This window comes from Notolepis coatsorum (genome assembly GCF_963971535.1).
Source record: "Notolepis coatsorum genome assembly, chromosome: 8".
In the NCBI taxonomy this organism is placed as follows: Eukaryota; Metazoa; Chordata; class Actinopteri; order Aulopiformes; family Paralepididae; genus Notolepis; species Notolepis coatsorum.
The window spans coordinates 70,022,250-70,049,282 of NC_140172.1; the positions used below are offsets into that span (position 1 = coordinate 70,022,250).

The 27,033-nt window shown below is 44.8% G+C and overlaps 1 protein-coding gene across 2 annotated transcripts in view; it reads right to left on the reverse strand.

Annotated features, from left to right (window-relative positions):
• LOC311233069 (vascular endothelial zinc finger 1-like) overlaps nt 1–8,490 on the reverse strand; it is a 47,776-nt gene extending 39,286 nt beyond the window's left edge. The window contains exon 1 of one of the 2 annotated variants that reach the window (XM_084319938.1): nt 8,435–8,490. In XM_084319938.1, coding sequence (XP_084176064.1) covers nt 8,435–8,467 — 33 coding nt within the window. In that variant the 5' untranslated portion in view covers nt 8,468–8,490. The remainder of the gene's footprint in view (nt 1–8,434) is intronic. The other variant, XM_084319939.1, reaches the window with a different exon arrangement.
• Between the last annotated feature and the right edge of the window lie 18,543 nt (nt 8,491–27,033).

A 27,033-nucleotide genomic window follows, 5' to 3' on the forward strand; every position in this document is an offset into this window, starting at 1 on the left:
GTAATAGAAACTGAAACCCAACTGTGATTTTGACGGTATTGATTTTCAATACAGTCTGTATTTCTCTCTTTTTTTTTTTTTGGATCTTTTTCCCCCTCCATTTTCCTCCGATTTTCTCCCATCCCAATGTTAGTCGTATGCCAATTCCCAGTCCCTTCCTGGTCGCTGCGCACTTACCCCCCACAGTCAGATCATCTGGGAGAGTGGAGGCTACCACGTGCTTCCTCCGACACACGTCCAGCCAATCACTGCTTCTTTTCACCTGGCAGCGCGGATTCTCATTGAGAGGGCGTAGCGTGTGGGAGGACCACACTATCCCCCTCAAGTCCTATCCGCGCTTAGCAGGCGCCCCGACCGAACTGTAGGAGTCGCTGTTTACAACGACCCGGACCCACCCCGCCAGCTTCTCCCACCCTCTAATACAGCCAATTGTATTAGTGCAGACGGCCAGCCAAGCTGGTGACGAACGCAATATCCGCTCGGCCACCTAACCGCCTATATACAGTCTGTATTTCTAAATACCGTGGTATACCGTAATACCGTCATACCGCCCAAGCCTAGCGGTAACCGCGGCAGCTTTAGACGTACGTATGACGTAGTACCTACTTACTGGTAGGGCTGGGCGATATGGCCTCTAAATGATATCGCGATATTTTTTGGCCATATCACGATACACGATATATTAGGGCTGGGCGATATGGCAAAAAACCATATCGCGATAACGATATGATAATGTTATATATAATCATATCACTCGATACCGATAACCGATATTTATTGTATTATAAATTATTTTTTTATTTATGTATATTCCCGTAGTTTTGACCTAACCAGATTTATCATGACATGAGCGTTACTACTATGAACAAAACAAAGCCAAGACAACAGTTTTGACTGATAAAGTGACCATATTTATTTTTCCAAATAAATATAATTTGAATCAGAAAATTCACAATCCGTCAATAACTTATAATACATCCAACCTAACAAGTTACCTGCAACATCACCACCGCTACGATGGTGTGTTAAAAGCCTACGACGACGCGCGAGCAGCTAAAGCTGCTGTGAATCCAAAGCCAGCTACAAAGGAACCCGCGGCGCTTGTACCTATTGACGAGGCGTTTGCTAAATTAAAGAAGTTTGACAGAAATGACCCAAGGGCTCAAGCCGCTAGCTTTTAAGCAGTGCTTGGTGGTGCAAATTAACCTGGCTACTACGGAGCAATAAGTGACTGCATATTCAACCAAGGGTTGCATCACAGTCATGAAAGGGGCTAGATTTGCAGCAGCTTTAGCTTTAATGAAAATGTACTAAGAGTAGTCTACTCACACACTAATAAAAAGAATTATTTACATCTAAGACCATTTATATAAAAACTTTGCACAGTACTGTGTTTTCTATCCACTTTAGCCAAACACACACACACATATATATATATATATATATACACACTACTGTGAGAAAATAATAATCACACACAAAGGGATAATGGCTTATAGCAGACTTAATGATTTTAGAATATTTCAGATAATGAAATTAAATGTTTATATCATCAACTATCCAGTTAGTATTTATACTGTAACGTTTGGCTACTTTAAATCATTGAATGTAGAGAGAGCGAGAGCGCGCGAGAAAGAGAGCGAGAGAGGGCGAGCGTCTAAGCTGCCGTAGGTGATGATGGAAGAGTTTAACACACAGATGGAAACTGGATGATATGTTTTTTTTTAATTTATTATCTTTTTCCCCCGATTTTTCTCCCATTAGTCGTTATGCCAATTCCCAACCCCCTTCCTGGTTGTTATGCACCCCCCCCCCTACTGTTGGTCCGGGAGGCCGGAGACTGTCACATGCAGGGACCGAAACTAAAGCCCGCCACCCGCCAGGGGCGCTCAGTTTTTACCTTTGGCGCTTGACACTTAGAGGGCTGCCCGCCGTGTGGCGTGTAATCAATCAAGTTCATAACGATACTCTTATTTTGAAAATCTGTGCGGGTCTCATTTCCGCCCCAAGCGCATCTCCAGTCATAATATCGATGGCTCCGGCAGTTAGCAACAATTAGGTTCGTATGATACTCTTATTTTCAAAAAAAACGTGGCAACGAGTCATATCCGCCCAGCCCTGCAGCGGGATACTATTGGCTAAGGGCTTCTGCTCGCAGTGCTCATGTCAACACAGGCAGTCTGCTCTAGTCTAGAAGAGCGGACCTCCATGAGCTACCGTTACTGTTTAAACAATGACCCAGTCAACTATTCACTTTTAGTTTAATACATGACGAGGCATTGTCTAACGGTATCTAGCTGGCTAGCTACTGATAGCTGCTGATATCAACAAATGCTCCAGCAATAGTCGACTCGAGTGCATAATACCTCCGTTCCCTCGTTAGCTAGCTTAGCTAGCTCACGTTAGATCTATCTGTCCCAGTAAACTAAATTGTCTTAACGTTATCTACCGGGCTAGCAGTAGCTACAGATAGCTCCTGATATCAATGTCTTATAACATTGATTGAATGCGTATTCTAGCTGAGGGCATGTTGAATGTGATTTGACAAAAGAACTGTAACGTTATAAATAGGGTCCAGCTGCATCGCCGGAGAATCCTTGCATGCTGAATGTAGGGTCTAGCTGAATATAGGGTCTAGCTGCAGGGCCGGAGAATCCTTGCTGGAGCTGGAGGCTACTCAAGTATACACACAGACAGTGGAGCTGTTTGCAGATAGCAAGCATTTTGACTTATGGCGATGTCTCGCAGATAATACAACTACAAGTATGATTATATAATATATATTTTATTTAAAAAAAAAGATTTATATAAAATATATATATATATATTTTTTTAATCAAAAAAAATTGGCAGGTAAGAAATATGCTTGGCGGGTAGACTCTTCCCATCTACCCGCCACTGGCCGGTGAGTCAAAAAGTTAATTTCGCTCCCTGGTCACATGCTTTCCTCCGACACATGTGCAGCCAGCCGGCAGCCAGCCTGGCAGCGCAAATTCTCACTGGGAGAGTGTAACGTGTGGAAGGTCACACTACCTTTCTCCAGATCCTACCCTCGCTGTGCAGGCGCCCCGACCGAACTGTAGGGGTCGCTGTCCACAACGCCCAGGACCCACCCACGGCTTCCCTTCCCCTAACTCAGCCAAACGAGTTAGTATAGCGATCAGCCCAAGCCAAGGCAATGCTGACTCTCCGGGAGTCGAGACCTAGCATGTCCTATATGCTCTGTAAATACTAATGTACAGATACCGAGATGGCACACCATGTACCTGTTTATTGCACTGTTTTATTGGATTCTATTAATATGTTGTACCACTGTATTTTATTGGATTCTATTATATGTTGTACCACTGTATTGCACATCGTCGCGGGCAAGACCAGCCGCATTTCATTGTATACCTGTATGCCGTGACAATTAAAACTCTTGACTTGACTTGACTTGACCGCAGCCTCTTGCATTGGTGACAAGCACAATCTCCGCTACGCCACGTGACTGCCGTCTGGATGATATATGTTAAAGAAACGAATAACCAATAATATGAAGTTATGTTTAAACTTCTGTTGTCAAGCGTTGTCAATATAACCCACCCCCTTTCCTCACAAATGGAACTAGTGTCGTGGAGTCCGCTTTGAGTGTTTTCCAGGGTTAGCAGCTAACGCTAGTTAGCTTAGCATAGTCCTCATGGATAACTTGGTTAGCAGCTAACGTTAGCCCATTAAATTGCATGTCATTAAAGGTCCGCGCTGGTCTGTCTAATGAAATTACAATTGCATGTCATTTAAGGTCTGCGCTGGTCATGTGTCTATAATGAAATGAGGACAGCTCTGCGCAAAAGCAAGTCTCATCTCAGCCGCGACAACTAGGGGTGCACCGATATGAAAATTGGCCACCGATACCGATACCGATTGTTCAACTAACACAATCGGCCGATACCGATACCGATACCGATAATTGTGGCAAAAAATAAGTATTTTTAATTTTTTTTAATATTTTTTTTTTTAAAAATTTAATGAAACTACTGTATATTTGTATGTGTGTTTGTATTTGTAGGCCTCTTTACTTACTTAAAAAAGGAAACATCAAGAAATATGTTTATGGTATCACTGATCCCTCTCCCAGTATCGTCTGGCGGCCTGAACCACAACAAGCTAATAAGTTAGCTGCCCGGCAGTGCCCGCCGACCAGCGCGCTCCACAGGATGGCCAAACGAGACACAATGATTTTACTGCAACAAATGTTATAATAAAACAAAGCCTTTCTATACATTTGTCTGGTTGAAAACTTTATTAACAGATTGCAGAATGTGTAGTTGGGTACGGAATGAGCAACGGAATTTAACCGAGCTATGCACGGCTTGCTTGCTATCTTCGGGTAAATACTATGCTGATGTAATTGAACGTGTAACTAACTATAATAACGTTAATGCCACAAAACGAATGTTTGTGTCATTTTAACAGCAGATACTTTCTTAAATGCCATCCTCCCGACAGAGCGGTGTTGATGGGGAGCTCTGATGGATTCGCTTGGTTGTGTTATTACATTAGCATTGAACAGCTAACCGAAAGCTAGGGTTAACTAATGTTAAAGGTTTAGCCATAACGTTACGTTGGCTAAAGTTGGGGCTATTCTTAATCCAGTAATAATGGCTGCAGACCTGCAAGCAAAGTACAGCAAGTTGGCAAAGGAGTATTCCAACGTAAATCACATTTTCACCAGTAACGTTAGTCGTCTGCCTCCCGGCTATGAACGGACTCGGAGTAATGCCTTGCTGCTATGGGTAATAATAATATGCTGATGTTATTGTCCGTGTAACACTAACTATATAACGTTAATGCCACAAAACGAATGCCTTGTTAATCATAAATAGTAACTTTGATGCAGTAGCTTGTGTGTGTGTGGGGCGGACGGCGGGCGTTGTGCAGGTAGGTCGCGAGTGAACTTTTTTTTTTTTTGCCTTTTGACGCTACACAAATGGATGGTTAGTTATCGGCGACTGCTATCGGCACATTTGAGCTTATCGGCCGATAGGCCGATAGCAGTCAACAAGGCACTTATCGGCCGATACCGATACCCGACCGATATATCGGTGCACCCCTAGCGACAACATATACTCGATGTTCACGATATAGTAACTTACTACATCTCATGTAGAACAAGCCGCGATACATCGAGTATACTCGATATATCGCCCAGGGCCTAACAAAAATAATGGTTGGTTTCAGGTTGCCGACCGACCCTGCCGATTTAGGTGCGACCCAATATATTTTATGAGTTTAAAAAAAAATATATATATTAAAAAAAAAAAAAAAAAAAAATCATTTTTTTTTTTTTTAGAATAAAGTTTCATATAAATCTTAGTCAAACATTTAGTATTATGGATATTAAACATGCTGGCAGAGTACATGCATCCATGTTGTTGTGAACATTTTAATTAAATAAAGAAATTCCCTATCCATAGTCGCCGTGGGAAAGAATAAAATAAAAAAATAAAATAAAATAAATTCCCTACCTACCCATGGCCAAACTGACAACCAACCTGAAACCAACTATTATTTTTGTTAGGCCCAGCCCTACTTACTGGTCACAGGAGTCTTCAATAACATTTGGATGGTAATACATTTTGTGAATACATTTGTTGAAACAACATATAGCACAGCAGACGACTCCTTATAAACACTGCTATCTAACGTTAGCAAGCTAAGCGTGCATAGCTCGACCTGTGTAACGTTAAGTAACTTGTGTTCCGCCGTTCATCACTGCATACAATTTGAAGTAAGCGGTGCACGGATCTCATGCTACGAACGGACACACATCACGTATAGAAGAGACTGCCGACAACAGAAGCTATTTCTTTTGTGAAAATTTGGAAAGTTGTCTCCCAATTATTTTTACACTATATCAAAAAGCAGGGTAGCCGGACCAGCACTCTCAGTTTCAATGTTTTTAATTGCAGCCTGAATAGATAGCAGACATGTTTCGGACAATGTCCTTCTTCAGTGTTATGGCTAGCATTTTTTTTTACACGCCATAGTGGCCGAGTAGCCTCCGTAAGTTACCAGCCAAAGAGGAAATCTACACACCATTGGCGTTTGGCGGGTGCTTATTTTGTTCCCTGTGTGTATATATATATTAAATAAATAAATTATGATAATAAATTATTTTAAGTTTAGACACATTTTTAACAACTGAGGTAGGTAGATTACATTTTTAGAGACTAAAGTACAGAAAAAGGCACCGTTGAGTACCGGTTCAAATGTGAACGGCACCCAACCCTAGTCCATGGTGTACAAGTTATAGCTGTTGTAAGACATTTAGACTTTTAAGACTGTAGCGCCACCATGTGGCCAATTGGTGCGATATTATTTGTGATCAGTCAAAAATATCACATCTCAAATCATGTACCGCACCATTATATTTTGGGGATAGATGGACTGACTATGGATATGGGCACGCAGCCCAAAATAATAATTCACACGTTATCCTACGATTCAAAAGAATTATTGTGAATATTAACAACTTTACCAAAGTCTGGAGCTGTGTGAATTGTGAAAGTTCTGTGTACTTTTTCTGTTTCAGAGCCGATAATACTTCTACAGAATAAAGCATATTTGGGTATAAAATATTCTCTAGGTTCAGGAAATCAGCCCCCCATTTATTGTCTATGGAGCAGCACTAGCTGTGTGAACCAGACTGTGGGTTCAGGGACTAGAGGTCAACCGATTTAACCAATCGGTATCGGAGGTTAATGTTACCAATATCCAGCCATTTGATTAGCAGTCTTTAAAAAGCGCTCCAGTGTGAATACAGTGGTATCATCTTGAGGAATCCAAAAGGTACCAGAAGACATGTCATGCTAGCTTGCCGGCAAAGGGGGTGGATCTTGCTCCAAAGTTAAGCTATTTTAAGCTAGCTTAAATTTGATGCGGAAAATGCTATTTCAAAGGGGTCCCTTAACTTCTCACCTCAAGATATTTGAATGAAAATGGGGCAATGGCACCAGACATGACTCCTCTTTACAACCAGGCACCCTCAGGGGGAGGGTGATATCAGCCAACGAATCAGCTATGAGGCTTTTCCTGCTGAAAACTATTGTTATTATAGATCTGCCTTTAGAAACACACCATCGGACAACCTCTAACAGGGACTGTATACAGAGCCTGGAAGGGGTTTATGTACAAATCAGCCGCCACCTGCCTTGAGGCAGTTAATCTATTCGACTGTTCTCCAAAATCTCACCAGAGGCCAACGCCTCCTTTCCCCCCTAAACAATTTGTGACTGCACGCTTCTAATTCACTACTAATAATGCTCAACACCTGGGTCATTTCACAGATTTGCCAGGTGTAGGGCAATATTTTGTCATAATATGGACCCAAGAACATGTGGTCATGAAAACGCCAAGCTGGTGAAGAATTCATTATGGACTAAAAACTAGATTATTTGGGGGGGGGGGAAGGAGGCTTTGGACTGTCTGTGGTTAGTTTTTGGAGAAGATTGGAATAGATTAAGTTCCTCCAGGAAGGTTTCGACTGAGTAAACCCCATTCCAGTCCCCGTGGCACAGTCTGGGAACTTCACACCAGACTTCAGCACTGATGACATCACATGTTGGAGTCACTTCTCTGGTTTCTGGCTTTGGGAGAAAGTAGTAGCTCACGACCATGGAAATAACATATTTGAATACATAATTAGGGTGATGTTCCCCCTTTAAGAAGCAAAGCAAACAAAACAAGCCTGGATATTATTAGCTAGCAGTTAGTATCAGAATTGCTGTGTGGACGTACGCACTCATTGTCTGAGCTAACGTTAGCTTAGTCGGCTAGGTTTTGGCTAGGAGGGAATCAAAAGTTCAACGCTGGGTTATCAAGTGCTAGCATGCTGCTAACGTAGCGTCGGGCTAGGTCGGTAATGTCGACTTAACGATACATCAGTTTCTTCGCTTCTTAGTGTCAATTTAAAAGTAGTGTTCGCAGCGATTTATCAAGCGTTGGCTAGCCACGTTAACGTTATGAACAGCCCATTATAATCAGACGACGGATCAAAGAAAAAACAAGTCTGGCTCAATTCTAACGGCGCGGTGTGGCGTGTCGAGGCAGTCTCTGAGAATAAGCTTTGTTTTGTTAGCGGTGTTCCAAAACTTTAAAATAAAAAACATCATCCCTTGTTACCCGATATACCGAGTCGAGACACTGTTTTAAAAGATAAAATCAGATTGAAAAAACAGGAGAGGAGAGAATTGATTTTTCCTAACCGTCAAGCCGAGCCTCACAGCTGGAAGCCTGTATAGCTAACGTACCATTGTTTTGCTTGGATAACGTTAGCTGGTTCAGAGATTACATATTCGGGGAAAACAGTTAAACTCGTGTGGTATTCAACCTTGTTCACTTTCGACTTGTTTCACGAAACGCCTTTACTTTTTAGCTGAGCAAAGCCACTTACTTGGAATAGAAATGTACTCCAGCTCGGTTCCATTTCCACACTTACAAAAAACCTGCAGGAAATCTACAACAAAGCAGCCAAAACATGGCAGCTGCAACAACTTCCTGTAACCCTTGGACTAAACCACTGCAGATGTATTTTCGGGGGGGGCTGTTAAAGTTATTATGTTAGCCTACAGTATGGCCGTAATATTCAATTTAACCCCCCACAAAACTATTAAGCGCACTATATTGACTGACATTGGGAATAATCATCATACCAAATGGACGTGTCTTTCTCATTATATTACAACGGTGGTACTTACTTTGATTTCTCCACACCCCTACAGTTTGTCCTGTAAGGGAACATACCGTTGATCAATGGAGCTCAGACGTGCCCGCCCCACTCGAGTTCCGGAAGCATTTTCTTGATTGATTGAAAATGTTATTAACAGATTGCAGAATGGGTACAATACAGTACAGCTCAATACACACAATTGTTAAGCGGAGGCAGACCAGAGAAAGACTTTCGTCTTGTTTACATCAGGGTCCCCCATTTTCAATTCATCATAACATATACATACAGGTTTGATTGATTGATTGATTGAAAACTTTATTAACAGATTGCAGAATGGGTACAATACAGTACAGCTCAATACACACAATTGTTAAGGGGATGCAGACCAGAGAAATACTTTCGTCTTGTTTACATCAGGGTCCCCCATTTTCAATTCATCAGGACATATATGACATACATGACATACAGATATTCAGTACTGCTACATCTATACATTTATGACATACCAGATTTGCAAATACAGTACTGTTTGTGATACAGAAGGAGTCAAGAAAAGGGAGTATATACATTTGACGTAGAAACTGTACATTGGAGGAGGTTGGGTGGGGGGGGGGGGGTTGGGTACATTGGGATATTGTCAACCATACTGGGTAATTTACATTGGAGGTGGTTGGGGGGGGGGGGGAACACTGTATAAACAAGCAAAACTGTACATTGAGGGGGGGGGGGGAGACACTGTACAAACAAGCAAAATTGTACATTGGACTATTGACAAAACCATACTAGGTAAATTACTGTCAGGGCCGCCTCAGGGGGTGTGCGAGCAGTGCGGTCGCACAGGGCCTCGCGGGAAGGGGGGCCTCGCAAAAAAAAAAAAAAAAAAATTACTTTTTTTTATTATTTTTTATTATTTTTTTTTATTTTTTTTTTTATTTTTTTGCGAGGCCCCCCTTCCCGCGAGGCCCTTTTTCATCACAGACCTAAAATCTAGTTTTGCTTATATGCTTATATATTTCACATTAGACACGTTTGTAGAATGACTTGTTCCTGGGTCTGCACCTGGGTCACTATTGGAGCTCTGGTGCTCTGCAGCAGGCATTGGTTTCAATGAGGGGAGGGGTTACACTATTCTAAAGCGTCTGACTATTCCGCGCGGCGCGCGTGCATCATTGGAGTCTATCCGAGCCAAGGTGAAGAGGACATCGTTCGGCAGATGGACTGAAGATGAAAGTTGTTGCATGTTAGACAGTTCAGTCAGGCTAGCCATCCCGGCTAAAGACAGGGACAGCTAGTTAGCTTTAGCTACGTTATAATATTGAGTGCTATCCCGTGTGGTTCAGTCGGGATAGCCATGATGCTGTCGCCGGCTAGTAGCTAGCTTAGCTAACGGCTAACTAACGTTAGCTAACCCATCCAGAGGAGCGAGGCGAGGCGAGTGGATGTCTTTTCAAAAGAAGCAATACGCCGAAAGGTGTCCAGTCTGCCGGAAAGTACTCGAAGAAGAAGAAGAAGAAATTACACCGTGGGGCCAAGAAAGTCTCTTTCCACGTTGATACTGCGTTATGGTGAGTGACCGTGAGTCAACATATGATTATATACCCGCCGTGGATCTGTCTTTCTCTCTCTGGAGCCGACTAGCTAATACTACTAGTAGCTAACGCTAACGGTGTGTGCCTGGTGTTGGTGGTGAGAGCACCTGGCTGTATGCAGCTACATAGAGCCACGTGCCTGATTGAGCTAACTGTTAGCCAGACGCCATGTGTGGGCTGGCTGGCTGGCTGTCGGCCCACCACGTCCTCCCCACACCCAGTCTCCTCGGCCGGAGCCGTGGCCCCCCGTACTATACCAGGAGGGAGGGGTGGGGAGCGAAGGTGGAGGGAGGCGCGCTGAGGCCTTTCGTCAACGTGGAGACCTGTGTTGCGGCCTTGCGCCCTCGTGCAGGTAACTAAGATTAATGAAAATGTCATGACATTACCCCACTCTTACTTCCTTCCCCTCCCGAATGTTTTGTTAATAACGATGTTTTTTTCCAGGCAAAACATGCTACTTCACAACATTTGGAGATACGACATGTGCTGTGTGTGAATGGTGTAGCTTGTGTAGCTTGTGTAGCGTTGGGCCATTGGCCAAAGCTGTGTGTGGCCTGGTGTCACAGAGTACCTGGCTAGCCTATTTAGCTGATGTCGGCCATTGGCTCCTTGCTTTGGTTTCTCTGGTATACCCTGCTCTTCTTGTTGGATTTAAGTGTTGATCTTTGTCCTTTTGAATCTGTCATACATGCTCTAGTCTCTAACACACACACACATGACAAACACACATGTTCTCTCTCTCTCTCTCTCTCTTTCTAACACACACAGTCTGCCTATGGCGGCCTTTCTCGATGGCTAGGCTGTGCTCAAGGATCTTCAGTCACAGTGCTCAGGTATTCTGCCACTGTGTACTCTCTGTTTAGGGCCAAATAGCATTTCAATTTCTTTCCAATGTGTCTCTCTCTCTCTCTCTCTTTTGATCTTTGTCCTTTTGAATCTGTCATACATGCTCTAGTCTCTCTCTAACACACACACACATGACAAACACATGTTCTCTCTCTCTCTCTCTCTGTACACTGTATATTGACTGTAGAACGGGAGCTTTCTCTCGCTCTCTCTTTTGCTATATGTTGACTGTATCATGCCCCGCCTCGGGCAGCGCTATTATTTAAGAATATGTTGACTGTATATATAAAAAAAAAAAAAAAAAAAAATATATATATATATATATATATATATATATATTTTTTTTTACCTTTGGGGGGGGGGGGGGGGGGGGGGGGGCTCGCGTTAAATCTCGCACAGGGCCTCGCATTTCTCCCAGGCGGCCCTGATTACTGTACATTGGAGGGGGTTGGGTTAGGACATTTACAGGGGCCAGTTTTGAATTGCAGTCTCCCGTAGGTGTCCCTTGAGAGTGGTTTTGAAAGTGGGTAGTGATCCACATTCCTTTACAGCTTTGGGTAGGGCGTTCCACATTGATGTGGCATAATTGCGAAACGTGTTTAGTCCCTTATTTGAGCCGAATCTGGGTTTAACATGATTTGTGGCGCTCCCTCTGGTGTTGTGATCGTGGTATTCACTGACAGGTAGACAGTAGCCTACTGTTGATTGATTGATTGATTGATTGAACATTTTATTAACAGATTGCAGAATGGGTGAGTAGGGGGTATCTGCAGAGCCGCAGAGCCAGGCTGGACGGGTTGGAGGCGGGGCTTCGTGGTCTGGACAAGTATTGGTGGTCTGGACAAGTATTGCGGATGAGGGGGGGGGGGGGGGGCTCTCTCTCGCTATGTGTTGGAGTGCGCAATGTGTATGGCCCTGTGTGTAACTGCAGCCGTCTCTGTGCTAACAGTCACGTTTTCAGTACGAGAAGACAAGACAAAACTTCTTTCTCTGGTCTGCATCCCCTTAACAATTGTGTGTATTGAGCCGTACTGTATTGTACCCATTCTGCAATCTTGTTGAAATAAAGTTTTCATTCACACTCAAAATCTGTGTTCATTTTTTATTTTGCATACTAATGTTCTGTGTCTTGAGTCGTACTTGTATTGAAAAACTGATTTTATATGTCTGAGGAGAAGACCGGTACTCATCATCTTCGTCTCCACAAAAAGAAAAATTACATGTGAAGTATGTTGTGTGCCAGGTTCAAACAGTGCTGTATATGTACAGTTTATTCCTACTCCTATCCAAGCTCCGGGAGGGTCATCAAAGAGAAGTCGGGTCATCAAAGAGAAGTCGCCTATTCTTAGTCCTTGCCCCACAATGGTGGAATGAACTACCCACCCCAGTTAGGACAGCCGAAACCCGTCCAATCTTTCGCCGTCGACTAAAGACTCACTACTTCAACCATTATCTAAATAAAAAAAATCTAACCCTAACTAACCTTACTGTCATGCACTTGTCCTAATAAACTAACCTACACTGTAGCACTCAACACTTTATGAACATTGTTACTCAGCTGATAGAGTTGTGCCCTTCCTGATGGCTTGTCGTACAGAACTTGTAAGTCGCTTTGGATAAAAGCGTCGGCTAATCATAAATGTCTAGATGTAACATTACTGTCTATGTACCTATGTAAACGAGACGAAAGTTAAGTTTACTCTATTATTTCGCCGTCGACTAAAGACTCACTTCTTCAACCATTATCTGAATAAAAAAAATCTAACCCTAACTAACCTTACTGTCATGCACTTGTCCTAATAAACTAACCTACACTGTAGCACTCAACACTTTATGAACATTGTTACTGAGACGAAAGTTAAGTTTACTCTATTATTATTACTAGATCTGGTATGTCATAAATGTCTAGATGTAACATTACTGTCTATGTACAAGTTTACTCTATTATTACTAGATCTGGTATGTCATAAATGTCTAGATGTAACATTACTGTCTATGTACCTATGTAAACGAGACGAAAGTTACGTTGAAAATGGGGGAAGGTAAGTTGAAAATGGGGGATCTATGTAAACGAGATGAAAGTGAAGTTGAAAATGGTGCGCAATAGTGCAAATACTTGTCCAGACCACTAATACTTGTCCAGACCACGAAGCCCCGCCTCCAACCCATCCAGCCTGGCTCTGCGGCTCTGCAGATACACCCTATTGGAGTGGGTACAGTACAGCTCAATACATACAATTGTTAAGGGGATGCAGACCAGAGAAAGACTTTCGTCTTGTTTACATCAGGGTCCCCCATTTTCAATTCATCATAACATATATGACATACTACATGACATACAGATAGACAGACAGTACCGCTACATCTATACATTTATGACATACCAGATTTGCAAATACAGTACTGTTTGTGATACGAAAAGAGTCCAGAAAAGAGAGTATATACATTTGACATATAAACTGTACATTGGAGGAGGTTGGGGGGGGGGGGGGGGGTAGGAGGAGTGGGTGGGGGACACTGTACAACTGAACAAGCAAAACTGTACATTGGAATATTGACAAGACCATACTTGGTCATTTACTGTACATTGGGGGGGGGGGGGGGGGGGTTGTGTTAGGACATTTACAGGGGCCAGTTTAGAATTGCAGTCTCCCGTAGGTGTTTTTTGAGAGTGTTTTTGAAAGTGACATTCCTTTTACATCTAGACATTAAATGACATACCAGATCTACAAATATACAGTACTGTTTATGATACAAAAATAGTCTTAAAAGAGAGTATATACAAATATACATACATACCACTCTCTTGGCCAAATGTATGTTGATAAGAATGGTTTGAAATGGTAAAAACAGCTGAGGTACTAAAAAAACTGAGCGCCCTCCAACCTAACAAGGCCACTGGCCATGACAAAATCCCCTCCAAATTCCTCAGAGACTCAGCAGCCGCCATCACCCCAGTCATCACACACATAATAAACCTCTCCATAAAACAGGGACACGTACCCAAAGACTTTAATATTGCGAGAGTAACCCCCCTGCACAAAAAGGGGAGCAAATTAGACCCAGGCAACTACCGCCCTGTTTCTATTCTTACCTCCATCTCGAAAAAAGTAGTATACGAACAGGTCAAAAAGTACCTTGCAGAAAATAATCTAATCTACGCATTCCAATCTGGCTTCAGAACATCCCACTCCACTGACACATGCCTTCTCTATTTGAACGACCACATCAAACAAGAGGTGGACACGGGCAGATACTGCGGCATGGTCATGCGGGACCTACAAAAGGCATTCAACACTGTCAATCACTCCATTCTGATTGACAAGCTAAAAGCAATTGGTTTTGATAGTCTATCAGTGAGCTGGATGCAATCCTACCTAGAGGGGAGAGAACAGATGGTGGAGGTAAACAGTACCCTATCTCCCCCCTTCCAGTGAGCTGTGGTGTTCCACAAGGAAGCATACTAGGACCGCTACTGTTCCTAATTTATGCGGATGACATGTCGTCAGCTTGTGACTGCAACTTGTTCCTGTTCGCGGACGACTCAGCCCTGCAGGTCTCTGACAAGAACAAGTTACAGGTTGAAAAAACCCTCAGCTCGGAACTAGGCAAAATCTGCACCTGGCTTGCTGATAACAAACTATCATTACACCTGGGTAAAACAGGATCCATTCTCTTCGGTTCAAATAACAAACTCAGCAAGACCGACGGCTTCGCAGTTACAGTGCGTGACAATATTGTCACAAGGAAAGATGAAATTACATACCTAGGTTCCATCCTAGAGGCAAATCTTTCCTACAAAATGGCATCCAATGTAATAAAAAAAAGTCAACCAACGAACTAGATTCTTGTACCGGATCTCCTCTCTGGTAAACAAGAATACCCTGAAGACTCTGGCAGGAGCACTCATTCAAGGGTACTACGACTATGCTTGCACCACCTCAAAGGTGCTAAAAACAAAATTACAAACATCACAAAACAAACTGGTCAGACTACTGCTTGACCTTACTCCCAGAACCCACCTCACCCCTGCCCACTTTGACAACCTAGGATGGCTTAGAGTAGACGACAGAGTACAGCAACTTGCAATGGGCCTAGTCTACAAGATACACTACACAACTAAGGTACCCATGTACATGTCAAAATACTTCCCAAAGGTCAGTGAATACCACGATCACAACACCAGAGGGAGCTCCACAAATCATGTTAAACCCAGATTCGGCTCAAACAAGGGACTAAACACGTTTCGTAATTATGCCACATCAATGTGGAACGTCCTACCCACAGCTGTAAAGGAATGTAAATCACTACCCACTTTCAAAACCTCTCTCAAAGAGCACCTACGGGAGACTGCAATTCGAAACTGGCCCCTGTAAATGTCCTAACCCAACCCCCTCCAATGTACAGTAAATGTCCTAACCCAATAATACACGAGACCCTTTTCTTGGGACCAAGTAAGATTTCGTCGATAATCCAATGTACAGTTACCCCCCCCCCCCCCCCCCATGGCCTAACCCCCCCCCCCCACCCCACCCACCCAACCACCTCCAATGTACAGTTTCCCACCCCCCCCTCCACCCCACCTACCCAACCTCCTCCAATGTACAGTTTCTTCGTCATATGTATATACTCTCTTTTTTAGACTATTTTTGTATCACAAACAATACTGTATTTGTAAATCTGGCATGTCATAAATGTATTGATGTAGCAGTATTGTCTATCTGTATGTCATGTTATGATGAATTGAAAATGGGGGACCCTGATGTAAACAAGACGAAAGTCTTTCTCTGGTCTGCATCCCCTTAACAATTGTGTGTATTGAGCTGTACTGTATTGTACCCATTCTGCAATCTGTTAATACAATTTTCAATCAATCAATCAATCAATCAATCAATCAATCAATCAATCAATCAATCAATTCATTCATAAGACAAAGTGGACAAGCAACAGGGCCGCGTCTATGCTTTAGGCAACTGGCTTGTCCTTCCTTGTGCCCGTTTTGCGCTCTGATTGGCCACACACGTTTCTGGTCATGTGACATGTGCGCCCAATAGCGTGACGAGCTGTGTCTTTGCCCATTTCCGCGGCGAACAGCCTGCAAACTACCTGGCGTTCTATCGCCATGCTCTAAGACAAACTCTAACCTTAACCAACTTCGAAAGAGTGCCTAAGCTTAACCGTCGAAAGAACTTGCCGTCACGCTCTAAGACAAACTCTAACCTTAACCAACTTCGAAAGAGTGCCTAAGCTTAACTGTGCAAAAACTTGCCGTCCCACGATTGGCGCACATGTCACATGACCAGAAACGTGCGTGGCCAATCAGAGCGCAAAACAGGAACGCGGAAGGACAAGCCAGTTGCCTAAAGTATAGAGGCAACAGGGCCTGGTAGATTTGTGTTTCGATGGGATAAAATTACAAGAACTGCCCGTTTGAGACTGAGCACCAAGCTAAACAAGGCAGGCGTGAGAATGAGTTCTTTGCAAAGTAGGGTCAATGGACCCCCACGAGTCCCCTTGAAGATGTTCCAGGTGGGTCCCCAAAATCATTTGAAACAGTCCTAAATGGGAATCACCAGAAAGATACATAATATGTTGTCACAATCAGGGCCGCCTCAGGGGGTGTGCGAGCAGTACACTGGCGCCGCTCTGATGGCTGCCTTTCTGATCGCTCCGACGAGACTGTGCTTTATTTTGTTAATTTTTATAGTATTAGGAGTTTTATTTGCACCAACTGTTGGTGCATTATATGTGTATGACCGTCAGTCAATCATTGACATTGGATTAAGAAAAACTTACCGTTTGGATTGCTCTCTGGATCGGATCGCTGAACAGCAGAAATGGCCCGCCGAGATCCTTTGTTATGCCGGCCATGGCCAAGACGCCAAGAAGCCGCCGCGAAGACGAGGAAAGAGAGCCGGGGTCCGGAACAGACTGAGGTCCAAACGACACAGAACCACATTGCCCAGCATATTGTTGGCCAATGTGCAATCGATAGGAAACAAATTGGACGACATCAGAGCAAGGATCCAATTCCAGAGGGACATTCGGGATTGTAACGTCCTCTGTTTCACAGAAACTTGGCTGAGTCCAGATGTCCCGAACCACGCAATAGAACCGGCAGACCATTTCTTCGTTCTCCGCAAAGACCGGACGGCAGAAGAGTCATTAAAGAAGAAAGGAGGCGGCATTGCCTTCATGATAAACAAGGAGTGGTGCGATGTAGGCAACACAAAGGAAATGTCTAACCACTGCTCCCCAGACCTGGAGTTTATCACGATAAAATGTCGACCCTTCTTCCTCCCAAGAGAGTTAACGTCCATCATCCTCATCGGAGTGTACATTCCACCACACGCGAACACTGAGGTCGCACTTTCAAAACTTCACGACGAGGTAAACAAACTCCAGGCAGCTAACGTTGACGCGGCCATTTTGGTCTTGGGGGATTTCAACAGCGCGCGTCTTAAAAAGGTGCTGCCGAATTTCTATCAGCATGTGACCTGTCCCACCAGAGGCGAGAACATATTAGACCATGTATACTCGCAATTTAAGAATGGGTACAAGTCACAGGCTCTTAGTCCATTCGGTAAAAGCGATCACGCTGCAATTTTTCTTTTGCCTAAGTATAAACAGAGTCTCAAGCGAACGCCGGTGGTCTCGCGAGAGGTTAAGCGTTGGGCCGTGACGTCAGTGGAGTCACTCCAAGCAGTGCTGGGAAGCACAGAATGGAGTGTATTCCGTGATAACACAGCCAATATTAACGAATACACCGAAACGGTGATTGACTATGTCTGTACTCAGGTAGAAGTAATAATCCCCACCACCAAAATTAATATCTACCCAAATCAAAAGCCCTGGGTAGACAAATCCGTCCGTGAGGCTCTGAAAGTGCGCACATCAGCATACAACACCGGGCTGGTGACAGGCAACATGGAAGAACACAAGATGGCAAGATACAACGTCAGGAGAGCAGTAATAGAGGCAAAACGGCGTTACAGGGATAAAGTTGAACTTCAGTTTGAACAGGCTGACTCTAGAGGCATGTGGCAGGGCCTCAGAACAATGACAGACTACAAAGGAACCCCCCTCAAACTGAACAGTGACATCTCCTTAGCAAATGATCTCAACTCCTTCTATGCGAGGTTTGAGGCTGTGAATAACAACACCAGCCTACAAACCACGGCAATGGGGGGGGGGGGGTCTGCTGATGGAGACTCAGTGTTCAGGGTAACAGAGCATGAGGTGAGACGGATCTTTAAAAAAGTGGATATCAGGAAGGCAGCAGGACCGGACGGCATCCCCGGCCGCGTCCTAAAAGTCTGTGCCGACCAACTGGCCCCGGTATTCACTGACATCTTCAACCTGTCCTTGGAACAGGCCGTCATCCCCACCTGTCTGAAGAAGTCCACCATCATCCCTGTACCCAAAAAATCTACGCCCGCTTGCCTCAACGACTACCGCCCTGTAGCCCTCACCTCCATAGCCATGAAGTGCTTTGAGAAGCTAGTGAAGGGCTACATCTGTTCCTCCCTCCCCATCAACCTGGACCCTCTGCAATTTGCATATCGCCCCAACAGGTCCACGGAGGACGCCATAGCCCATGTGCTGCACACAGCAGCATCACATCTGGACAAGAGGAAGGGGAACTATGTGAGAATGCTGTTCATCGACTACAGCTCAGCATTCAATACCATAGTCCCCTCCAAACTCATAGCCAAGCTCAGGGACCTGGGCTTGAACTATGACCTGTGCCAGTGGGTCCTGGACTTCCTGACGGGCAGACCCCAGGTGGTAAGAGCCGGCAACTGCACCTCCTCATCCATCACGCTCAACATAGGGGCCCCCCAGGGCTGTGTTCTGAGCCCCCTCCTCTACTCCCTGTACACACATGACTGCGTAGCACAGCGGAACAACAACACCATCATCAAATTTGCTGATGACACAGTAGTGGTGGGCCTGATCTCTGCCAACGACGAAAGGGCCTACCTGGAAGAGGTAGAGAACCTGTCACAGTGGTGTCAGGAGAACTGCCTCTCCCTGAACGTCAGCAAAACAAAAGAGATGATTGTGGACTTCAGGAGGTCGGGGGTCAAGGACTACAGCCCCCTCAGCATCGACGGGGCACCGGTTGAGAGAGTGAACAGTTTCAAGTACCTCGGAGCCCACATATCCGAGGACTTGACATGGACCACACACATTGACAGTGTTGTGAAGAAGGCACGACAACGCCTCTACTTCCTCAGGCGCCTAAGGAAGTTCCAAGTCAGTCAGAAGATCCTTAGGAACTTCTACTCATGTACAATAGAGAGCATCCTGACCGGCAACATCACCTCCTGGTTTGGGAATAGCACTGCACAAGACCGTAGCAGACTACAAAGAGTGACACGTTCAGCCGAACGCACAATTAGAGGGGGGCTTCCCACCCTCCAGAACATTTACAACAAGCGGTGCAAGGGGAAGGCTAAGAGAATTATTAAGGACTCGAGCCACCCGAACAACTGCCTCTTTGAACTGCTGCCGTCAGGCAAGCGATACCGGAGTCTTATGGCGAGCACAGAAAGACTCAGAAGGAGCTTCTATCCCCAGGCCATCAGGCTGCTAAACGAACAATAATCGCTAAACGAACAATAATCACTATGCAACAACCATCAAATGCACACAGCACACACACCCACAAGCACACACTCACTCAAACAAACAACACACTGCAGCACCCACTCTCCACACTTTAGATCACACAAACACACTTACACTTTATATTTATTGATAAAGGATTTGCACTACAACTCGTACACCTACTGTGAATTGTACCTAAACTGCACCTCGTCCATTTATGCCTTGCACTATATAGTATTGTATATTAGTACACTGCACAGTATTGTATATTGTATGGTAACTACGTCTACGAACATTGTACATATGTCTAAACTGAACACTGTGACCTCTTTTTTACTTCTAATTTTTACTATGTTTTTATTTCATACTTATCTTGTCATGCACAGTCTCTGGAGCGCAACAGTAAGAAGCATTTTGTACAAAAGTATTCTGTACTTCTGTATGACAACTATTAAAGAAACTTGAAACTTGAAACTTGAAACAGTGCGGTCGCACAGGGCCTCGCGGGAAGGGGGGCCTCGCAAAAAAAAAAAAAAAAAAAAAAAAAAAAAAAATTATTTATAATTTATTTTATTTTATTTTTATTTATTTATTTATTTTTTTGCGAGGCCCCCCTTCCCGCGAGGCCCTTTTTCATCACAGACCTAAAATCTAGTTTTGCTTATATGCTTATATATTTCACATTAGACACGTTTGTAGAATGTGTCTGACTTGTTCCTGGGTCTGCAGACATACTCACTATTGGAGCTCTGGGGCTCTGCAGCAGACATACTATTGGTTTCAACGAAGGGAGTGGTTACTTACATCATGTGTAGTACGCTGGCGTGCGTCAGCTGCGTTTGACTATTTCGCGCGTGCAGCTTTTGACTATTATGCTTAGTTATGCCAGCCAAGACGAAGAGGTCGGTCATTATCAGTCGGTCGGTCACCAAGGAACGTTGACGAAAGGCCTCTCGCTGGCAGGACAAATGGCCGGAGCCTTGTCATGGTGCAGTCGGGATATAGCCATGATGATGTCGGCTAGTAGCTAGCTTAGCTAAAGGCTAACTAGCGTTAGCTAACCTAGAGACAGCGCATGCAGCCAAGATGAAGATGGTCGTTTGGCAGATGAACTTCGTCAACTCCACGCGGTTGTCTCCATCCTCTTGGACGTTTGGTGAGTTTTTAACCTATTCTATTAACTCTATTCTATTCCCGCCGTGGACATCTCTCTCTCTCTCTCTCTCTCTCTCTCTCTCTCTGGAGCTAAACTGGCCGACTAGCTGTTGTAGTACTACTAGTAGCTAACGGTGTGTGGCCTGGTGTCAGCACCTGTATTGCTTTTATCACATTGTACAGTTTTTCAGTGGTAGCCGCATAGCTTGCTTCTGCGTTAGCTAATGGTTAGCGATAGCCGAGTTGAGCTAACTGTTAGCCAGTTAGCTGTTTAGCTACGACGTTAGCTGCCGGCTGCGCTCGGCTGGGAACGTTCGTTTGATGCTATCAGTTAGCCTTGAGTTAGCTGTTAGCTTGTGCTACGACCATTGACATTAGCCGTGAGAATAGCAGGGGGTTCTGGCACTCTGACTACGACATCATCTTTGACAGAAGATGTAGTCGGGCCTGCACCATGACAAGGCTCTGGCCATAGCTTATTTTTGTCCCGCCAGCGAGAGGCCTTTCGTCAACGTGGAGACCTGTGTTGCGGCCTTTCGCCCTGCGTTCCTTGGTGCAGGTAAGATTAATGAAAATGTCATGACATTACCCCACTCTTCCTTCCTTCCCCTCCCGAATGTTTTGTTAATAACAATGTTTTTTTCCAGGCAAAACATATGTTACTTCACAACATTTGGAGATACGACATGTGCTGTGTGTGAATTCATTGTCTTGGTCGTTTGTGTAGCTTGGGTAGCGTTGGGCCGTTGGCCAAAGCTGTGTGTGGCCTGGTGTCAGTAGCCTACCTGGCTAGCCTTTAGCTGTCGGCCATTGGCTCCTTGCTGCTTTGTTTTCTCTGGTATAGACCCTCTTCTCTTTGGATTTAAGTGTTGATCTTTGTCCTTTTGGATCTATGTATATTCATGTTGCCTTTGTGAAGTTATCTTTTCCTTCTGTTTTGTTCTTTCATTAAAAGTTGAATATCCTTTAGGGGGTCAACTTTGCTTATCTCTCTCATACATGCTCTCTCTCTAACACACACACACGACAAACACACATGCTCTCTCTCTCTCTCTCTCTTTCTAACACACACAGTCTGCCTATGGCGGCCTTTCTCGATGGCTAGGCTGTGCTCGCTGAGTCTGTACCTAGTCAAGGATCTTCAGTCACAGTGCTCAGGTATTCTGCCACTGTGTACTCTTTGTTTAGGGCCAAATAGCATTTCAATTTCTTTCCAATGTGTCTCTCTCTCTGTACACTGTATATTGACTGTAGAACGGGAGCTCTCTCTCGCTCTCTCTCTTGCTATATGTTGACTGTATCATGCCCAGCCTCGGGCAGCGCTATTATTTACGAATATGTTGACTGTATGAAAAAAAATATATATATATATATATATTATATATATATTTTTTATTTTTATTTTTTTACCTTTTGGGGGGGGGGGGGGGGGGGGGGGGGGGGCTCGCATTTAAATCTCGCACAGGGCCTCGCAATTTCTCCCAGGCGGCCCTGGTCACAATACTCTGACCTTGACAAATTGTGATTCTTAAAAGTGCACTGTTAGTTTGGGGGAGAGACATTTTAAACTCATAGTGAAAAAACTACAGTATTGAAAAAACTACCTGCTCTCAGAGTAACACTGTTTGAAGCTATAGAAAGCAACCTGAAAAGTTACAGTTATATTGTTGTTGTCACTGTTGTTTAGGATGGCAGGACCTGCAATTTTGTTTACAAACTTACTTACTATTCAAAGAAGATTTATAGGCGTATGTTTGCGTCACTGTGTCTCAAAATGATTGTGTATTGATTTATGATGATATATCGGTAAGATAGAACAATTCAAATAATTACATGTTTTGTGAACTAATTGCAGGCTCTGCGAAAGTAAACAAATATCTCGCCACCGTTAAACCCTTATTAAACCAACCTACATAGTGCACATTTAAACTCTTATTAAACCAAACTACACAGTACACCTTTAAACCCTTATTAAACCAAACTACATAGTGCATCTTTAATGTCCTGTGATACAAAATATTGCAATTTGATATTGTGCTGTATATTACAATTTATGGATATTTTTTTCAAAAGGCTGTTTCACTCTCTCCACTGCATCCAGCTATAATATGGACAATTACATTTCATTAGCTACGCTTTTCTGCTTCGCCTATGGGATTACACTCAGCGCCTGTGCGCGTCAACTGAAAACTTTCACATGCACCTCCCATCTGTCCGACCATGCCCCTCCAGCCAGCTTATAGCCCAGGTGTGGTTGGTCAACTCCCCCTTCCTCATTGTTCAACGAAACGTATGGTTATGTATATAACCATAGTTATATGAGCATAGTGACGCTCTGCGTCTATTGCAATACTCTTCATATCCAGTATTGAACTGAAATAAATTCTCACATGTACCTTTACATACCACCATCTGTCTGGCCACACCCCCATCCGCTACCTACATAAGCAGGGATGTGGCCATACCATCAGCTCCTTCCCAAGTCTTTCACCACAAGGCAAGATCACGGGGTCCTCAGTGAGTCCGACGCAGAGCGTCACTATGCTCATATAACTATGGTTATATACATAACCGTACGTTATATATCGCATAGCTCTGCTCTGCGTCTATTGCAACACAGGAGCTGAGCAAAGCGGAGCTCGACAAATGTACCCGCTGAGGCCCCCCACAACCATCAGAACCGGGGAGGACCAGAGCCCCCCGAACCCCCCTAGCGGAGGACGGGAGGGTGTCGGGTCCGACTGCGCGAAGAGGAGACTTCAGCAACTCAACACACAGGGTTAGCAGACCGTGGGGCGTACCCACGACTACACAAACGCACAACCCGCATGCCACTAGGGAACGAATGGAAAGGAACAAACCCCCGTTACCACCCCTAATATCACGGGGTCAAGAGCAAAAGCCCAACCCCGTGGCAAGGCCGTAGCAGCGGAGCGCGAAGGAGGACCCAGACCCAGAAGGGACTGGACCCCCCCGGAAAAAGGGGGCCTGGAGAGGCCAATGACGCCACAGCATCGAGACCTCACCAGGCGGTCACTAGTGACACCGCCCCCCACATCGCCAGCGTATTCGGACAGGGCCCATCCAAGAGCAGGCCCTTCCCCCCTATAGCACGCCGCCTAGCTCACTGAACCTGGTATACTCAGGCAGTCACCCATCCAAGTACAACCCAGGCCTGAACCTATACAGCTTCCGAAAAACGAACGAGATCGGGCGTGTTCAGGTTGGCATGGCTGTAAGCTCGAAGCACTCAAGAGGCTACACCCACAGCAGGAGCAGGCAGCGCACCGGGGAGACGACCCCCAAAAAAGGTCGATCCCTCAATCCAGGCAACAGGCACTCGACCTGAGCCTGGAGCACTGCGGACTAGACAGGCGCCAAAGGGGTCTGCTGAAACAGCACCCCGGCGGAAGGGGCGTATGCTGGCATGGTCGTGCACCATGTCACAGCCTCCACAAAAACCCCTCGACTCTCTAGAGGGGCCGAGGCAGAGAAGGCTGACATGATTGGCAGACATCATAAAACGTGCAGGGGCACACTCACCGGCCTACCCCGAGAGTTAACTCCGCTACCAACACACCAGGGAACCAACCACCCCCTTGGTTCTAACATGAGGCGGTTGTTCCTATAACCCCTCAAGAAAAAAACTCTAAAACACAACTGCGGGCATACACTGGCTATACCGCAGTACAAGTGTTTCAGTTTTCAAAAAGGGGTTATCCCAGGCCTACGGGTCGACGAAAACAATTTTGGACCGGGCCCAGCGGACCGGGACGTACACAGGGATGCCAGAGGAGTTCTATAAGAATCACCTCAACAGCCCCCTCCCAGCCATGCTTAAGCAGGAGAAGAGAGGGGCGAAAATAATGGAGAAGGACCAGGCCCCCTGAGCGCAGCGCAAGGTACAACACAACATGGACCAAGCAACAGTGAGGGGTAATACGTAGTAACACAACCACGAACATCTCCATAACGTCAAACCCTGCAACACCCGGGCCGACCCGGCATCCCCCCCCCCCCGAAAAAAGCACAAGTCCCTCAGGGTACCAGAACAGCAGATCTGCGTCCCCGGCGGACAACGGGTTAACTGACCTGGACCGGCGCGACCAGAATCAGTCCTGTGCCCTAATCACGCCGCCATCCCCAACCCTAGGAGGGGTGTAGGTACGCGTGTCGATCCAAAACATTATAGAGGGCGCCACCCAGACGGTCCTTTTCTACCTATGCTTTGATCTATTCCGTTAACATCCCCCAGATATGAACGAGAATTCGTAGAGACAACACTGGCGCTCGGAAGAGACAAACTCCATCCCAGTTGCCCCATAAAAACGCTGTTTCAATGATGAGCAACCAAGGCGCGCAAGCCCATGCGTGATTCCTATCAGAAACACCCAGGGCCAACACTATGTACACGTCGAGACCCAAAACACATCAATGGATAGTCTAACAAGACACCAGATACCGTTCCTCCAAGCCGCCTGGGAGAACGACAAGAAGCCGCTTTTTAATTTTTCTTTTCCTACAGAAAAGAAAAAAATACGGACATGGGTCCCATGCGACGCGGCTGAGGGAAAACAACACCCGTCAACCATGTTTCATAAGAGGGGACGGGGAGCGACGTACCCTATGACGGGGGGAAACCCATGACTCAACAGACCTTTAAGGCGAGGAGTCAGGGAATCCCTAAACAATACCCCGTCAACCTACTCCATAAAGGAGGGGACGGGAACCCCCAGAGAGACTTCCCACGTGAGCAACAACTTGAAAAGTTTATGTAACATTGAGCCACGTGACCAAAAGGCTCAAGCTACATATATATCGAGCGTAGCAGAATAAGTTCCTACGCACCGCAACATCAACTTGACAATAACAGAGAACCACACATGGGGCCTGTAAAGAACTCACGGAAGTCAGCGACCAATAGAAACGTGCCCAGTGACGTATCCTATGGCGGGGGGAATCCCATGACTCAACCGACCATGATAGGTGAGGAGTCAGGGAATTCCCCCCCCCCCCCTCTCCGTGCCGCACTGACCAATCAGCGCGGTAGGACCGAATGATAGAGGGCCAAACTCCCGACCAATCAGAAAAGAGGGAAGGAGGGGTTTATCCGGTTACCCCCTCACGATCCCATGTATACGATAATAATAAACAGCCATGATGATACCTTATGTAGCCAGCATGCTAATGAAACAGCGTATATCCTAACAGGATAAGCTAACCCAACGCACGCTAGCCACAGACGACAACGTCTGCGAACAGGGTTCATAACAAGGCCAAGGTTTATGTGTGAACACGACACCCGTGTTTTATGTTTCAAGAAAAAACACAGAAGATCGAGAGAGAGAGAGAGAGAGGTCTATAAGACCCTGGCACAACTACACACACAAGTACTTCTGTAGGCCAACACTACAGTGTTGTGGCTCAATGCCACTGTTTCAATGTAACAGAACACATAACTAAACCTCTACCCTTATAGGAAGAAAACATAATTCTTCAGGACGAGGAAAGAAAAAAACCTATATATGTAGCGACCAGTGTTGGGCAAGTTACTTTTAAAAAGTAACTAGTTACAGTTACTAGTTACTTCTTCCAAAAAGTAACTAAATTACTTACTCAGTTACAAATTATAAAAGTAACTAGTTACTTCAGAAAGTAACTATTGCGTTACTTTCAAGTACATTTTTTACATAAACAACATACACAAATCTAAACTATTTTAATGTTGCTGTGGGACAAAGTGAGACTAGCCTCCAATCAAATGCCATGTATATGTAGATATTATAATTACTATGTTCATATAGTGGATCATACAAATACAAACACAATAGATTAGGGGTGTAACGGTACACAGAAGCCACGGTTCGGTACGTACCTCGGTATTGGGGTCACGGTTCGGTACGAGTTCGGTACAACAGAAAACAAATATTTATAATAATTATTATTAATATAATACATTTTTTTTATTACTTTTTTTTAATATATTATATTTACGATTTTTCTTTTTTTTTTTTTTATATTTAAAGTTTTTTATTTTTCTCAAACAAGACAATACATACACGACAAAACAAGACAAGAAATGATAATAATAACAATAACAACAAGGGGCGAGGGGGGGGG